The 17,127-nt window shown below is 34.3% G+C and overlaps 3 protein-coding genes across 3 annotated transcripts; 1 reads left to right on the top strand and 2 right to left on the bottom strand.

Annotated features, from left to right (window-relative positions):
* Positions 1 to 6,982: 6,982 nt before the first annotated feature.
* LOC128128091 (factor of DNA methylation 4-like) lies at positions 6,983 to 10,716 on the top strand. Its single transcript, XM_052766902.1, has 10 exons — positions 6,983 to 7,270; positions 8,037 to 8,476; positions 8,618 to 8,691; positions 8,769 to 8,837; positions 8,920 to 9,283; positions 9,358 to 9,518; positions 9,598 to 9,642; positions 9,726 to 10,001; positions 10,105 to 10,323; positions 10,389 to 10,716. The coding sequence occupies exons 2-10, from the start codon at positions 8,041 to 8,043 to the stop codon at positions 10,620 to 10,622; spliced, it is 1,878 nt and encodes a 625-aa protein (XP_052622862.1). The 5' UTR covers positions 6,983 to 7,270; positions 8,037 to 8,040; the 3' UTR covers positions 10,623 to 10,716.
* Positions 10,717 to 11,003: 287 nt separating this feature from the next.
* LOC128128092 (factor of DNA methylation 5-like) lies at positions 11,004 to 11,514 on the bottom strand. Its single transcript, XM_052766903.1, has 2 exons — positions 11,451 to 11,514; positions 11,004 to 11,375 (listed from the first exon to the last, which is right to left on the bottom strand). Exons 1-2 carry the CDS (start codon positions 11,505 to 11,507, stop codon positions 11,187 to 11,189), a joined length of 246 nt encoding a protein of 81 aa, XP_052622863.1. The 5' UTR covers positions 11,508 to 11,514; the 3' UTR covers positions 11,004 to 11,186.
* On the bottom strand, positions 11,515 to 12,472 carry LOC128127818 (protein INVOLVED IN DE NOVO 2-like). Its single transcript, XM_052766519.1, has 3 exons — positions 11,788 to 12,472; positions 11,638 to 11,700; positions 11,515 to 11,519 (listed from the first exon to the last, which is right to left on the bottom strand). Exons 1-3 carry the CDS (start codon positions 12,470 to 12,472, stop codon positions 11,515 to 11,517), a joined length of 753 nt encoding a protein of 250 aa, XP_052622479.1.
* Positions 12,473 to 17,127: the final 4,655 nt, after the last annotated feature.

The raw sequence follows: 17,127 nt of genomic DNA on the forward strand, positions 1-17,127 counted from the left end.
CTTACCGTTAGTAGGCCTCATTCACGAAGCTAGTCTATAAGGGGTGTTTAAGGAAATTGCCTATAAAATGGCGATTGAATGGGTATCCACTCTTATCCACCGCACTCTTGACTAGTGGAGGGTCGTTAGCCGAACGGGTAGGATAGGACGAAACCTTCCATTATAAGTATAATAAAGTATAAAAGTAACTAAATGTTTTCATAAAATTCCCAATCTTAGTTACTTAGGCAAAAGTGAATTGATGCAATTCCATGAAATTACACTTTGTGCCCTTGCGAAGACGTTAGTGGAGCGTGTGTGGTTTACCGACACACTAATTGGTTCTAAGCAAAGGTAGCAAAGGGTGACTCAATGTTTGTCATAGTTCGGTGGAGCGTGTGTGGTTTACCGGCACATCGAATAGGTGACTGTAACATGTGAGGGCACCATGTAAGTTTGCATGGTTATTCACACTCGTTTTGTGATCCTCGGCATCCCAGTCACAAACAAGAGGGGCATATCGAGATTTAAACATGTCATTGAAAGTTTAATGAATCTCAAAGGATCTAGGAGTTTTCATAGATTTAAAACTTAAATTTCTTTTTCGTTTTTCATGGTGGAAATTAGTGAATCGTCATTCACTTACCTTCAAATATTCTTCAATTAGGGTTACGGCATCCCTCTCCCGAGTTGTAGAATATTGTGTTGGGTCCTAGCCTTAGTATTTCATTTGGGTGATTTACTAAGGACTCAATCTATCAACTAACTTGAATTTGTTTTCTCCCGTTTTGTAGATGTCAAAGTTCGACAACTATGGTCTTCTCAAATCCCGTGGAACAAGCATTCCACATGAATATGATATTCCACGATTCGATCGAGGAACAAGAAATCATGCTTCACTTCCTCTACCTCCTCCTATTATTCTCCCTAACCCACAAGTTCGAAGGCTTGAAAAGTTCAAGCTCACTTAAGCCCTTTTGGCAAGTAAACATAAAGAAGGAAAGTCCGTGTGTGAAGTCACACATTGATAGGTTAAGAATGTTGGGATTCGTTGTCTATGAGGAAATGGCTGTTGATTGGGTTCTTCAGTTACTTCCCAACTCATATAGTGAGTTCGTAAGAGAGTACTATATGATGAACTACGACGTGACCCTTATAGATCTCACCTATATGCTTATTGCTGCTGAATCAGCAATGATTTGGCGCAATAGAAAAGCAAAGTTGATTAGTGAATCTGCCTTTGAGACCTCTATGGATATAGACAATGGCAACGAAATACATGCTATGATTGAAAAGATTGATCATAAGAGAAAGGCGATGTCTAAAGTAGTTCCATGTCCTGTTCCAAAAGAGTCGATTTGCTTTTATTGCCAAGAGAAGGGGCATTGGAGACGAAGCTGCCTTATTTACCTAAGAGATCTAAGAGATGGGAGAGTCGAAACGTATGGCTCTAATTTAGGTAAAATCCATTGACTAACTCTTTTAGGCTTCTATTCTAGATTCTTAATACATAATGTGATGAGATTACAATTGATGTTTTGTAGGATCGAAGAAAAGAAAGGAAGCTTAAGGGAAGAAGTGAGCAGAATCTAACCGTGAAAGAATGGATTTCGATTGCATTTCTAGAAGATTAGATTCTTGAGCTACTACTTAGAGTTAGAATAGATTACTAAGAAAGATGTATTAGCATAGTTTTTCAATGAATTGCATTGTAAGGGCAAATTTTTCCGCAATAAAATAAATTTTGATTTTAAATTTTATTTATTTATCCTTGCAATGGCGTGTATGAAAAAAATTGATGTTAAAATGTTTCTATAATGGATTTGGTTCTTATTATGTTATTTATGGAATGTCGAGAATTTACCAAATAGGGAGAGTTTCTCATCGCCCAAGTTTCAATTGGACAGAAACTTGGAATCATGCAACGTGGATGCACGATGAATGAGAAATTTCGTATTTGGAAATTAGACTAATTCATTGACAAAGTGTTAAGTGAAGGACTGGGAGATCGAGTACACAAAGTTGTGTGTTGATCAAAGTCCACCATAAGAGTAACAAGATATTCGTCATAATTTACTAAAGGTTTAGTAAATATGATTACACAATAAGATTAAGTGTAATTCTGAATTGATTGAAAAAGTTTAAATCAATAGTAGAACGAATAACAAGAATCAAGTAGGCAGAAAGATAAAAGTTTCTCCATTCTAAGAAGAAGGGAGAGTACCTTATATGCTTTATGATAGGTCTTAATGATTAAGAACCATATTTCAATTGATCCTCTAAGTACAATTGTATGTTTAAGAAGAGGAATCAAGAATTGAAGAAATGGTTAAATCAAAAAGTCAATCATACTTCGTTCCAAAACAAGTCTTAAAGTTAAGATTGTGACATTGAGTGAAAAAGTATTAAGAAGGTTTATAACATTCAATAAATGTGGTAAGTTGTGATGTCTTGGATAAGACAAAGACCAACTAGTACCAATTTATGAAGTGTTTTGATAAAAGATACACTAACTCTTGAATATCTGTTTGTTAAGAAATGGTTAATGACAAGAGAATCTTATATGTCAAAGAGTCAGTGGGAGTCTTAATGGTCTTGAAAGGTTTCAAGAACAAATCAAATAAACCTTATCAATCATCACTAGCACACGAGTTGAGGTTTACAACCTATCGTGTTGACATTATTTTGATTATGTGCAAATCCAATCGAGTTAATTATGCATGAGAGTTCTATGACTTCTCATTTTGAACGCATAAAAGGCAAAGCACCTTAATCAATGAAAGGTACATTGATAGGAAAGGGTGAGCTGCTTAACTACTTGGAAGACATGGTGGGCAGCTGTGCTACCATAAGGTAAGAAATCAAGACTAAGAAAGTTCGGTCCATATGAGTTTGAATTTGTCGTAAACTTTGGTTTCAACAAATTCACATGGATAGAAACACATACACCATTTCAAATCTAAGTGTCATAAGATTTCCTCCTTCATGAAAATGATTGTGAGGAAATGCTTCCACTAAGAAAGATTTTAAGAAGATAGTGATTATAAAATTGCATTCTCGAATTCAATTATGTTTACGGTATCCCTTTCCATAATTTGAATTGTGAGGTTTGGAAATTAGTCTTAATTGTTTAGACACACATATGAACTAACGAAGGCAAAGGTGTATAAGTTAAAGAAGCCTTGATAAAAGATTATCAAAGCACTAAGTATTAGAAACATGGACTTAAGAAATTCAATAGGTATTGTCTTTCTGGAAGTTAAGATGTTTATGAATACATGTCAAAGCTAGTGGGAGCATAAGTGTTATGTTTTATAATAATCATCATGATAGCGGGAGCATAAATGTTATGATTGTATGATTATTAAGGCACGTATTGCAAAGTTGGCAATATTAATTATAGAAAACAAGAGTTATACCTTGCAAAGTAGTAAGGGTTATAAAGTTGTTTTGCTATAATTAAGGGAGAGAATATTATGCTTCATTTCAAATCTAAAGGCTTAGGTTGAGAAATGTTAATAAATTTAGTCAAAGGTACATAGTGTGTTCTTAAAATTTCGATTATGATTACGACATTCCTCTTCACAATTCGAATTTTGAGAACATAGCAATAAAATATTATGCATCGCGTCCCATACGCTTCGGGTATAGGATCGATTGCAAATGCTTTAATGTTTGACCATTCTAAATTTTTCCTAATATCTAGCGCATTTAGAGGGAAAAGGGACTAGAATCGGTTTTGACTAAAATAATTAAACAACTATCAAAGGACAATCCAAAGTTCGACGAGGATTGGTCGCTTGTGAGTAGTTGGAAGTATAGTATTGGAAGATATGGAAATGTTCTCATATTGGATGGACCATATCGGCATTATTAGGAATAGATAAGATTCTATTAAAAATAAGTTGTCATATGGAAAATATGGAAATGTATCTATATTGGGAATTGAATATTGAAAATCTATATCTAGATTAGAAACTTTTATGCAAAGGGATGTTCAAAGGAATGTACTTTGAGTGAGAGACATCATATCTAAGGAATTGTCTTGTAACAATCTCCGATAGAGGACTTTGTAATATCATTGACAATAGTCTTTGTGACTTTGGTGCAGTGACATTACGAAAGTTTCGTTGCATAAAGTGTTAGAATCTAGCATATTCTATAAGTAGCAAGAATTTGATATTCTTACACTTATGAAAAAGGATTTGGAGTTGTAAAATGAGAATGATTGGGAATGTGTTCAATTTGTCTATTTCACAAAAGTAAGAACCATAGGTAAACATTGTGTGCATGCTAGGAGCATGGGACAAGTGTAATAATTCAAGTAAGAAGTTGATTACCCGAAATGACAAATAATGAGTAATCAATATGGTGATAAATAAAAGGCGTTTTATTTATACTCAAAGGTTTGAGGCCATATGGGATTAGTATTATTCTTGTGTTTCACATTTGCATGTTTTGACTTCCAGAATAATTGAGTTTATTAAGAATAATCGAATTATTCGAACGGGTCACAGTCATTCATATGTTGGAAGTAGATATGAATGAAGACTGTCATGAATTTGTGTGTGGATTGTCTAAAGAGCATTAGACATAAGCAAATGTTTGCTGCAACGTTCATGAGTGCTTATGAATATGAATTTGAGCATTGGATTAAACCCACGCTCACTTGGATCACTCCATGAATTGTATCACGAGTAATTAGTGAGACGATAACATCTTATATTCTTGAAACCGAGATGTGTGAGTTGTATCTTGCGAATCGGTTGCACATTGATAATATGTAAACGCACTAGTAACTTGGTGTTATAAAACATATTGTTGTGTGTAATTCGGTGAGTGAGTGCAAGCGAGCATTGTATCAAAGTTTATCCATTCCTTTTATTCAAAGTAGGATAAAAGCGATATCTTTGGGCCCCTCGATGGTTTAGTGATGACAAACATAAATGCTCGGCCGGGCTAGGGCTAATTTGATTTGTTCAATTAGTCAGTCGTCATAATTCAGAAATCGAGATATAGTACAAAGAAAATGATTTGAAATCATATCTCTTATGATATCTAGAATGGAGGAATATATGATCCCTTATCTAAGGACACGCGTATCTGATATGATCAGAGTTGACAGCGGCTTTGGAAAGCTACGATTGCAGATCGGGATCCGAAATCATACGCATAATAGTTATTAGACTTATCCAAGTGAGAGACTATTGGATTAGTGTCTAAGTCCATAACTATTTTGGTATGTACTTGACCCGATGGTGCATGGTCCTTTTGGGTTGCCTTCACCAAAGCAACTTGATTGGAGAAATAAATAGAGAGAGAGAGGTTATTATGATTTATTAATATGTTATAAGAATAATATATTAAAGGAGAAATCATATTTGTTTAATTAATATTGGTCAATAATTAATTAGGAATTAATTTTGTGATCAAGTGTAATTAATTAAACTAGAGGGGCTGAATTGTAATTATGTGATAGTTGCAAATTAGGGCAATGGTTATCCTTGTTAAAGGATGGACGAATTCAAGGATAAGGATATCCTTAAAATCGTCCAAGGTCCAAGAGATAGGGATTTTCTAAGACTTATCTTATGGTTGCTTGATGGGCAAGTAACTAGATAAGGATAAAGACTGAAACCCTAATCCCAACCCTATATAAAGACCCCTAAGGCCTTAGAATTCGTGTACTTGATCCCTAGAGCATCTAGAGACGAATTCCTACCTCTCTCCTCTCTCTTTATACCTTCTCCACTTGCTTATGGTGTTTGTGAACCATTAGAGGAGTGACACTTGTGACTCTAAGCCTTCCAAAGTCAATTCAAGGAGGAATTGAGATTGTTATTGCTACATAACAATCAAGGTAATATCCTAAACCTAATTATATGTTAATATTGATTTCCATATGCTAGAATTAGGGTTTATAGTCTTGGATTCAAAGCATGTACAATAGAGAAACCTAGATCCAAGCTTTAGGGTTTGCATGAGCACATAGGATGTTATTATGACCAAAACCCATCAGTTACATAACAGTACTAGATGTTTGAAATGGTGTCCCTACCCTAAAGGGTTGAGCGTTCAAGTATCGCGATAAACAATGGTGTAGTTTAGGTATATGATTTATCTGGTATGCGTTAGTTGTTCTAAAAAAGTTAAACTTAATATTCGGATAATGACCATAATCAAGTTCAATAAGTTTTAAAATCCTTTGAAATTCTAAGTTTTTTTATACAAGTCCTAAATCCCTGAACTACTCTAAAGGACTTTGGAAGCCTCCCCATAATTTTTGGTCTTTTAAGTCTTTATGTGTGTAATACTCTCCATTGGAAATTCACTATAAAATTTTATATGAAGAAAGTATATCAGTTAACATAAAACATCAAATAATCATAACATGAAATTGGTTAATGTAAAACATCAAATAATCATAACATGACCCTCTTATAAGGATTTTCTAATTCGAATAGTATAAGTCATGATGATGTTATCATTAGTATGATTGAAGCCTTGATGACACCATCCTAAATCTATCAAAGTGGTTTTATAGTCTTGAATTCGGATGGAATTTGATGGCTTATGGGAAATGGACCAATTAACAAAACTCTCATAGTTTTGCCATGATATAGTGTGTTTTTTGGCATCGAGAGTGTTCAGGGCACAAATAATGTTATTTTTATTTTTATGATTTTTCAAAAAATTTAAATTTTATGTTCCATCTAGATAATTGATTTGACGGTAATAACGAGAATGTTTAAGTTGTATATAGTTTAATAAATGTATTTTTAATATATAAGATTATGTAAAAAAAATACTCTAAAGGTGTAAAATAACGATTAAAAATATAAAGATATAATTAATGGTATTATATAAATTAAAAATGTAATTTTAAAAAATTTAATGGATTCATTGGAGGCACGTGGACTATTCCCCATTTGTACAAACTACAAAGGAATCCCACGAAACGGGAAACCACCCCATTTCTGCAAAAAAAAAAAAAAAAAAAAAACTCAATCAAGCACTTCTTTCTTTCTTGTTTGGAAGAAAGCAACAATTCCCATTACTACTCCATTACCAGTGATTATCATATTCTCAAAACTCACAGAATCATGCCTCAACAATCTCTGGCTATAGATCTCCGCTCACTAAAATCTGCTTTACAATTTCTTCAAAAACTTTGCAGCTCTGTTTGAGAGAAAACTTCTGCATCATCACTGCACAAAACCAAATGATCTTAACTTAGGGTTTTGGTTCATACTTTTGAATCCTACTGCTTCAAACTTCTCGAAACTTTCAGGTATACTATAAAACTCCTCCAGTCATAGTGTTTTGTTTGTGTTAACTTGTGTGCGATACATTATGCTCCTATTGTTCATGGATCCGATTTATTGACATTTACTAGTTTGTGCTTCTTATTACTATTGTCTATGTTTTTTGGTGTCCATTACAATGTGATCAGTTTTGTAGTTATATTTGCAGTTGATTTGATTTTCATTAAAGCTTACTCACAACAAAACAGCGTCTTGGGTATATTAATCGATAACATTAGTTCATTCGGTTAATTTTTTGTGCTATCATTTTATTAAGGACTATACACTATTTCCGCTTACGATTGTGAAATTATACTATTTTTTTTAAAGATATTGTAGCTTAATGCCCTGATTTATGCAGATGATAAGTAACTTTATTGGGTTGGTTTAGGTGCTATATCCTTGTTGGTTTTTGTGTTATATCACACATTCCTCTACTGAACTGGAAATTTCCATAAAGGGCTGCCTACTTGTTTTCTACTGAAACTTATTCATTTGTAATGTCATAAATATATTTATCATACCCAACAAATTCAGGGTCAAATACTGGTGGCCATTGTTGTTATCAACTCTCTTGTTATATCTGCAAAACATGATTGTTTTATCTTATAAATGGTGATTTTCTGGTGATAGTTATGTAATGCGAGTCAAATGAGTTTAAATATCTGTAGAGATGAAGCTTTTGGTAGAGGTTTTCCTTCTTGAAATGATGATATGCAGCTCAATTGTTGTGTTTGATATTTTGTAATATAGGTGTATGATGACTCATCAAAGAGGAGAGACGATGGATAGTGATCCTGCATTTGATGAATATAAGTGCAGGTATTACAAGGAGTTGACCCTCGGTCTGTTCAAAGTGAAGGTTTCAGAAAAGGTGTATAAATGTCCATATTGCCCCCAGAGCAGAGAATACAGTTATGATGACCTCTGTAGGCATGCATCTCGAATAACAAAAGAATCAAAAAGCGCTGGTTTAAAAGAAAAGGGGAAGCATATGGGACTTTTAGAGTTTCTAGAGAGGGATATAAAGCCTTCTGAGTCAACCAGTCAAATCTGGTCAAATCCTCATATGGACTTGGAAGCTCTCTTTGAAGAAACGAGAAAAAGAAGTAAAGAACTTATAAGAAGGACAGATTCTGATATATCTTTTATAATTCAACAGAAAGAAATGATCAGCAACAACTTTAATAGAGGTATTAGTTTCTGTAGTGTCTCATATATGATTCAATCATTGGTCCTTTATTTTTCATCTGGACTGCTTCAGACAATATCTACTTTGATATACATATGCTTGCAAATTGCAATAGCAAATTCTAACTTTGCTTCTTGATTAGATCTTAAAATCTTGCAAGAGATGGCAAACAAGAAAATCAAAAAGATTATCACTGAGCATGAACATAGCAAAATGGTAGTAAGATATTGTTCATATAATAATATGGTTTATTTGTTAAGTGTTCATCATAACAGAAGTTTCTTTTTTTGCAGAATGAATTGGCAGGTTTGGAGCAGCAGAATGCAGATGATAGGATGTTGAAGTTGGTAGATGATCAAAAGGTTCATTTTATTTCTTCTTTTTTAAATCTTGAGTATAATGATTCTGGTTTATTTTAATATATAAGTTATGGATTCATAACAGAGAGAAATAGAAAAACTTCATCACCAAATGATCGAGCTTCAGAAGAAGCTTAATGCTACAAAAGAGTTGGAATTGGAGATTAATCAGATGAAGGAAGCCATTCAAGTGAAACACATGAAAAATGAGGATTTTGAAGCAAACAAGAAAATTGACCTCAAGACTCTTATCGAATTTGAAATGGAAGAAGAAGTGAAAAATTCAAATCTTCTTTTGGGATTAAAAACTATCTCAGAAGAAAAGAGAAAAAGAAGCGAAAAAATTCAATGTGAAATAAGTAGGACAGATTCACTTATGGCTTCTGTTATGAAACAGAAAGAAATGATGATCGAGGACTTCAATATGATGATTAAGAGCTACAATAAAGGTATTAATAATTATAGTGTTTTTTTTTTTTTTAATGAAAGTTAGGATGAATCATTTTTTGTTTGTCTTGATTAGAACATAAAATGACACAAGAGATGACAAATGAGCAGCTTAAAAAGATTAACACTGAGTATGAAAAAAGCAAATTGCATCTGGAAGAACGTGAAAAGGAACTGAAAGCATGTGAAGCTAGAAACAAAAGTGAGAAAAAGAAGCTTGAAAATGAGATGAAAATGGTAGTAACTAACATATAGATATAGTTTTCTGTTATCCTTTTTATTTGTTTCAACATTATCTCATGTTTCATTTTTGCAGAAGAAGGAAGATGATAGAATACTGAAGCTGGCTGAAAATCACAAGGTTTATTTATTACAAACAAACTTTAGTTTCTTACATCATATAAGAAGTATTACGACTTACATAAAGTAATGAATACATAACAGAAAGAAATGGAAAAACTTGAGGAAAAAATCATGGAGCTTGAGAAGAAGGTTGAAGGTAAACAGGAATTGGAAGAGGAGATGAAAGAGATGAAAGCAGCAATGGAAGCAATGGAGGAGAAGAGTAGTGATGAGAATGTAGAAGCAGAGAACAAGTCTGAAGATCTGAAAGAAAAAGAAGAAGAATTGAAGAGGTTGGAAGAGCTTCAAGAAGCCTTGATTGTCAATCATAGACTTAGCAATGATGAATTACAAGATGCTCGCCAACAATTAATTTCTGTAACAAACCTTCTTTTTTCCTTCCTTCCTTCCTTCCCTCCGACTGTTATGATGCGTCATATTAATTAATTAATTACGATTTTACCCCTCATGCAACAAACAGGGTTTGGAAGACAATTGCATTGGTGTTCGTGCACATAATGTTCGTATAGGTGTGAAAAGAATGGGGGAGCTTGATGCAAAGCCTTTGATTGCTTCTGCTAAAAGACGATGTTTAAGCGAAGAGGATACAGCCAAGTTTATATCTTTGTGGGAAGATCGTCTCAGGGATCCAAATTGGCATCCATTCAAGGTCATCGCCATTGGAGAAGGGGAATCCAAGGTACGATCGATCTTTTAGTTAAACATAAAAGCATGATTTTTTTTAATTTATTGTTGGTGTGAAAGGAAATGGTGGATGAAGAAGATGAGAATATTGGCATGTTGAAGGCTGAATGCGATGAGGATGTATATGATGCGGTTGTGAAAGCCCTAAATGAGATGAATGAGTACAATCCAAGTGGCAGATATCCATTGGCTGAGCTTTGGAACAACAAAGAGAAAAGAAAGGCGACATTGAAAGAAGGGGTGGAATTTATTCTCAGGCAATGGAGAATATACAAAAACTTGAAACGAGATTGAAGAGGACCACAATTTATTATTTATTGCATATTTCAACAATTAAACACGTTACTTAAGGGGCTAAAAGAAGAAATAAAAATTTACAGTTTGTTTATGTTGGATAATTTAGAATCCTCGGACAAAATCTCATCTAAGGGTAAAATAGGAAAGTTCCTTTTTATTAAGTTATTTCTTGTTGTTGGACCTGCGTTTTTTCTTATGCTGTTTTCTGTTGAGTTTTTTTTTTTTTTTTTTTTTTTTTCCTTTCCTTTCCTGTTTTCTGTTTTGCTTGTGTTTGAAGCAGAACCAACAGTTTATTTCTTTCATATTTTTCAATTAACTTTTTCAGTTTTTTCGAGCATCTAATCATCTATTTGGGTAAAATTTTCAAAATACATGCAATGTTCTTAATATGAGTGATCATTGTTCGATACAGAATATCTTCAATAACAACCTAAGTAGATCCTTTATACAAAAACACATCAATATAGGGTCCAAATGAAGCCACAAAAAACCATCATCAATAAACACACAATTTCAGGGTCTCTAAACTCTAACTCATCATCCACCTTGTTGTAGTCATCTTCAACCTCCTTTCCTTTTCTTTTTTCCATCAGATCTTTTTGAAATGAAACAATCTTCTTCGACATTCTCATCAGTCGAGTCTTTTTTCATTGCATCCATGGCTCCCTTCAATTGGTTGATCTCTAGTTCCTTATCATCAATCTTCTTTTGAAGCTCGATGATTTTATTGTGAAGCTTTTCATTATCTCCCTGTCATGTATAGAATGAAATTATTAATTTAAACTCTATCACTCAAGATTTCAATAAACAAAGTTTGTAGCAAACCTTTTCATCAAAGGCCAACTTCAACAATCTATCATATGATTTCTTCTGCTCCAACATTGCCGATTCATTCTGCAAAATAGAATATAGAATGAAATTAATTAAAAATCATTCAAATCATCAACATTTACAACATTAAAAACAAATAATCAGTACTACAGTACTACCATTTTCTTTTCACGAAACTCACGTTGCAGTTTGATCTGTAGATGCTCGATCATCCTGTTGGCTTTCTCTTGCAACTTTTTGAGATCTAATCAGTTACAAAGTTAGAAATTTGCTATATAGCAAACAAACAACATATAATGTAGCTTCATGAAAAGCTTTAGAAAATCACTACCTTTATTAAAGATGTCAATAATCATATCTTTCTCTTTCATAACAGAAGCTATACGAGAATTTGCCAAGCTTACTTGACTATGAAATTCTTTACTTTTTTGGCTCATTTCCTCTAAGAGAGTTTCCAATCCCATAACAAGTTTTGGGTTATTTACTTCATTTTCTTTTTCGATTGCAGAAACAGTCTTCAAAACCCCGTTCTTTCTAAGAAAATCACCAACAAGATCATTTGAGAAATAATCTTCATCCCTTGCAATCCAAGCATAGAACCTATCATCTTTGCTCCTGTCTTTGCAGCTGTTTCTATTATACCAATCTTTCCTCCCATGTTTGTCTACCTCAAAATCCTTCACAAACATCTTTGCATCATTAAAACCATCCCATTCATTTCCAAACTTCACAACAGCAAATCCTGAGGGATTCAACCAGCTCCCCAAAGGATAGACTTTTACAGGTTTGTAGCCTTGTTTTATCCACTCATCCTTTAGATTCTTACCCCTATCACCCAAATAACTATAATCATCATACTTAACTGGGATGTTGGCTACCACAGCCATAGAAGGCCAAACAAATGACTCTTCCTTATTAATCTCACTATTCTCCTCTAAATCAGTGTCTTCGCTACTTGACTCTGAATCCTTATAATCAGCATCAAAAACCCTCTCCAAATACTCCTCTAGTGCCATATGCTTGGCCTTTTCTTCTAAATCAGCGCTTCTTGATTCTCTCACAATTCGAGAAGCATGCCTACAGAGGTCTTTATAAGTGTATTCTCTACTCTCACAACAATAAGGACATTTAAAAGTCTTTTCTGGAGACAAGACTTTTACCTTATGTTCTCTTAGTTCCTTGTAATATTTGGATTTATATTCCTCAAATGGATCATAACTAACGAATATCTCTTGCTCTAGTTCGGTCATCATGCACCTATATTGCAAAATATCAAACACAATAATGATTAAACAGGATGTACAGAGAAAACCCGGAAACAAAGTGAGATCTTCTTAGAGAAAAAGTTTACCAGATTGGAACAGAGGTTGAAGAATTTGAGCGTCTCGTTTAACGATTTAAGAAATAAATGATTGCTTAAATATAATTCGCAAAAGCATCCGTTAGGCTGGTATTGTTCTTCCATGGCGACGATTTAGTTTCCCAAGTTGAATCGATTCCGTTTCCCGCTGCTTCTGCTTTCTACATGTTATTTTATAATTAGACAAACTCACACAAATGGTCCCCATGCTTTGCCAAACATAGCACTACAAGTCCTTATGAGATTTTCTTTGACACATATGATCCCTATGTTTCAAAAACTTGCACGGATCATCCTTATGCTAATATGCCCAACATCATTAGAAAATAAGGGTTAATCTATTTTTGTGGGGAATAAAATGTATGTATGTTAGATGACCAATATACCCTTGCTGGATTTTTTCTTTTTCTTTAAACGTTTTGATAATTTATAAAAAACCAAAAACAAAATAGGTTTCTCCCTCTCTTTCTCTCTCTCTCACACACACACACACCGGTGAGGGGTAAGGTTTGATAATGAAGCTTGTCGTATCAACCCATATTGAATTTCAGATCAGATATACAAGATTGAATTCTAGAACCGACATCCGATTTTCATCCTTTATGCATCATTGCCGATATAATTGAATGCGAAGGGTCTTAATGCAATTGAAGGTGCATGTGGATGTGATCAATGCATTCCCTCTAATTCTCATTGTTCTCTCTGAGCATTTTAGATATAGATATTAAAAGAGAAACTGAGATTTCGTTAGGTGTTTGTGAATTGTGAATAGTGAATAGCTGATTAAAGAACATAGTCTTATGAATGAGTGGAGAAGAAATGATGTGAGAGATGGTAGTGGAGGCGGAGATGGTGATCAATGGATATGGAGGAATAAGGTGGGAAAGTTAAAGATATTGAATAAAAAAGGGCAAAAAGTACTTTTACATCGACTTAATATAAAAACTTAGCGATGTTAGACAAAAATACTATTCGTGAAAAACGATGTTAGACAAAAATATTATTTGTGCAAGTTTTTGAAACCACGATGATCACTTGTGTAAAAAAAATTCATAAAACTTATAATTATTTTTTTTCAAAAATATTACTAAAAAAGAGTTAGGAAAATAAGAATGCTTATGAACATAAACGAACGTAAATGAACAAACATAAATTGACATAAACGATCAGTAACAGAACAAACATAATCAAATCAAGAACAAAAATGAATGAATGATAATGTTGTTCGTGTGCGATCATTTAACAGTTTTACTAGATAAACATATTTGTTCATGTTCTTTCATTTATTTAATAAATAAATGTAACATCCTAATTTTTCAAACAAAAAAATTCATTTAAAATTAAAAGCATTTGTTCCAATTACAACCATCAGAGATCTAATACAACCATTTGATTCAAAAACATTTATCAAAGTATCGACATAAGAGTTGTTAAGTGCGGAAATCTCCAATGGATACGATGCAATCAAGCCATGCCCTTTCTTCAGTATAATAAAAACCTAAAACATTTTAAACATAAGTTGTAAGCACAAAGCTTAGTGAGTTCCCACAAAATACCATATACCATACATAACATAATGAGTCTATTTCAACCCCGAGAAGATGTTATGGGCCAAATCATAGTCTTACTCCCTACCGTGGGCCAAATCATAGTTTGTACTTGTAAAAGTGTCAGGGGCCAGATCATGCTCTTCCATACAATTGTCAGGGTCAGATCCTGGTCTTACATGCAGATGTCATGGGTCAAACCTTGGTCTTTCATACAAATGTCATGGGCCCGATCCTGGTCTTCCATACAAGTATCACTAAGACAACTAGCATACTACATAGTATAGTGAGAAAACCCACCTCACAAATGTAGTTGGCAGCTAACAAGCTCACATAGACGAACAGTGGGTGCTACACTCCTTTTAATAGATCATATAAGGTAAACCCTTATTCTACCTTCTAAAACCAACAATTTGACTAAAAGTTAACCATGTCAAAAAATCAACGGCTAATGGTCAACCAAAACAACAGCCACCACGACGTGGAGACCTCTTGTCCACGTCGTGGGCATAACATGACAAAATAGACAATAAGCAAGACATCGCCATGTCGACCGCCCTTCGCCACGTTGTGGGCATATATGGACAAAACAATCGTGAAGCTGGACTCCACACGTCGTGGTCATCATTTGGCCACGTCGTGGCTACTAGCAGAATCCATATTCTCATTAAGGACTTGATCCATTAAGTCCTTTGCTCCAACTGTCTAGAAGGCTTCCTTGCCCTCAAATGAACCATAAAAAAAACCCTTACTTTGTGGACATGCATGTCCAATGCAAGTCTCTACCAAACTAGGTCAAAATAGGGTAAAAAAATGTAGTCAAAACTCCATGCATTGCACCAAACATGTAAGTCTAGATCTGGTACATATGATGACCAAGGGACCTCAAGAAGTGATAAATGTAACATCCCAATAATCAAGGTAAAATTTTCAATTGTAAAATCCTACCAAAGACCATAATCATTTAAAGTACATGAAACATAAAACTGAAAACCGTAAGCCAAAGCTTAATGAGTTCGCCTAAAGTACCACACACAACCAGAACATATACAATCATGCATGCTATATTCAATCAGTCATCAAACTAGAATACCCACAGGTCTACAACCATCGGGCTAGATTACCCCCGGCTCGATTAGTCATCAGACTCGAATGACAATATGTAACGGGTTCAATAAGTCATCGAACTGGTATATCCTTGGGTCCACAACCGTTGGGCTGGAATACCCCCGGTCTGTTGGCTCACGCACATAGCAGTAAAGCCTCAACCTAGAATCGTACTATGTCGACATATGTAACAGATAAATATATAATCATTTAGCAGCCAATCAGACAGATCTACATATCACTATTGGTGGTTGTCGAGGCCAACAAAATAAATGCCCTAAATATTACACACTAAAATAGTGTATAGTGGTAAATGGATCGAATTCGCAGAGATTGGCTCAATTTTATAACTCTATGAAAGATCTATTTGTAAAATACTTGTAAAATAACAATAAAAATAAAAATAGGGGGTTGGTCTTTTTAAATACTTGAAATAAAACTAGGATTAAACTAAGATTTAAATGGACAACTCAACAAAAATAAGGGTTTGATGTAAAATTAATAAGAGAAAGATGGTCGACTTAAGGTTTCCTCACTTTGACTTTTGATGAACATATCATTAGAATCCAATAGTGCAATACTTGTTTTAAATCCTTAATTTGACTGTAGTAATCCAAGAAGTTTGAGATTACATTTCTTTTGGAAACGACAATTATATTAAGAGGGGAGAGCCTCACCTAGCAAGTAACTAGATGAGGATCCCAAAAACAAACGTACATAAGAGCATAGTTGTCAATAGCGACCATAGCGGTCGCTATAGCGAATAGCGGTCGCTATAGCGAATAGCGTGGCGAAGCGGTCGATGACCGCTATGGACTAAATAGCGACAGAAAGCGGGACTTTTAGCGATTGGGTTTATTTTTTCTTTATTTTTTTTAAAAGAACTGGAATAAACGTATTAGGGTTGGCGCTAACTAAAATCCAGTCTCGTTCCTCTCCCGCCTCTATGATTTAGACTTGCTCTGCTCTGAATCCTTGCGTCCACCTCCTAAATACGTATAAACATTGCTAAATACGTATAATAGGTATATAATAATTATCTTTTAATACTTTTATACCTATCGCTAAATATGAAATAGCGGTCGTTATTTACCGCTATTCGCTACGTAGCTTATAGGTGGCCCGTCGCTATTTACCGCTATTCGCTATCGATAACTATGCATAAGAGTATAGGTTTTACACACCAGTAAATGGGGACACTAACCATTCGTCCCAATTACAAATTTCTTTCCTACCCCTGTGTTTAGACCAATAAAATACTATCGTTTTAATACTTCCGGTCGCCTGGATTATAGAAACTCCTTCATTGTCAAATAAACGTTTGTTCCGAAACCTCCATATACACCATAGCATCCCGTAGCATATGATTAATAGCCGTTTCCTTTTCTTGGGACAACTACCCCACGCAGAAATGGCATGAAGTAGATCTCCAGTAGTCTATAAAGAGCAATGATCAAGAGTTACACCGCACCATCTCATAATGTTCTCACGAATTCTAGATGCAAACGGACAGCCAACGAGAACATGATCAACATTTTCCTGTTGTCCAATACACAAGCTGCACAACAAAGAATTGACCATAATACCCCTCGATATCAACTTAGCAGCAACAGGTAATCTGCACTGCGCAGCCTTCCAAATGAAACATAAAACCTTA

The sequence above is a fragment of the Lactuca sativa genome, chromosome 8 (assembly GCF_002870075.4).
Source record: "Lactuca sativa cultivar Salinas chromosome 8, Lsat_Salinas_v11, whole genome shotgun sequence".
Lineage (NCBI taxonomy): Eukaryota > Viridiplantae > Streptophyta > Magnoliopsida > Asterales > Asteraceae > Lactuca > Lactuca sativa.

Coding starts and splice junctions, on each gene's coding strand:
- LOC128128091 (XM_052766902.1), top strand. CDS start 8,041: ATGATGACTCATCAAAGAGGAGAGACGATGGATAGTGATCCTGCATTT. Junction 8,477..8,617: donor CAGCAACAACTTTAATAGAG/GTATTAGTTTCT, acceptor CTTCTTGATTAG/ATCTTAAAATCTTGCAAGAG. Junction 10,324..10,388: donor TTGGAGAAGGGGAATCCAAG/GTACGATCGATC, acceptor TTGGTGTGAAAG/GAAATGGTGGATGAAGAAGA.
- LOC128128092 (XM_052766903.1), bottom strand. CDS start 11,507: ATGTTGGAGCAGAAGAAATCATATGATAGATTGTTGAAGTTGGCCTTT. Junction 11,376..11,450: donor AGTTGGCCTTTGATGAAAAG/GTTTGCTACAAA, acceptor TATACATGACAG/GGAGATAATGAAAAGCTTCA.
- LOC128127818 (XM_052766519.1), bottom strand. CDS start 12,472: ATGGCACTAGAGGAGTATTTGGAGAGGGTTTTTGATGCTGATTATAAG. Junction 11,701..11,787: donor TATTGACATCTTTAATAAAG/GTAGTGATTTTC, acceptor GTAACTGATTAG/ATCTCAAAAAGTTGCAAGAG.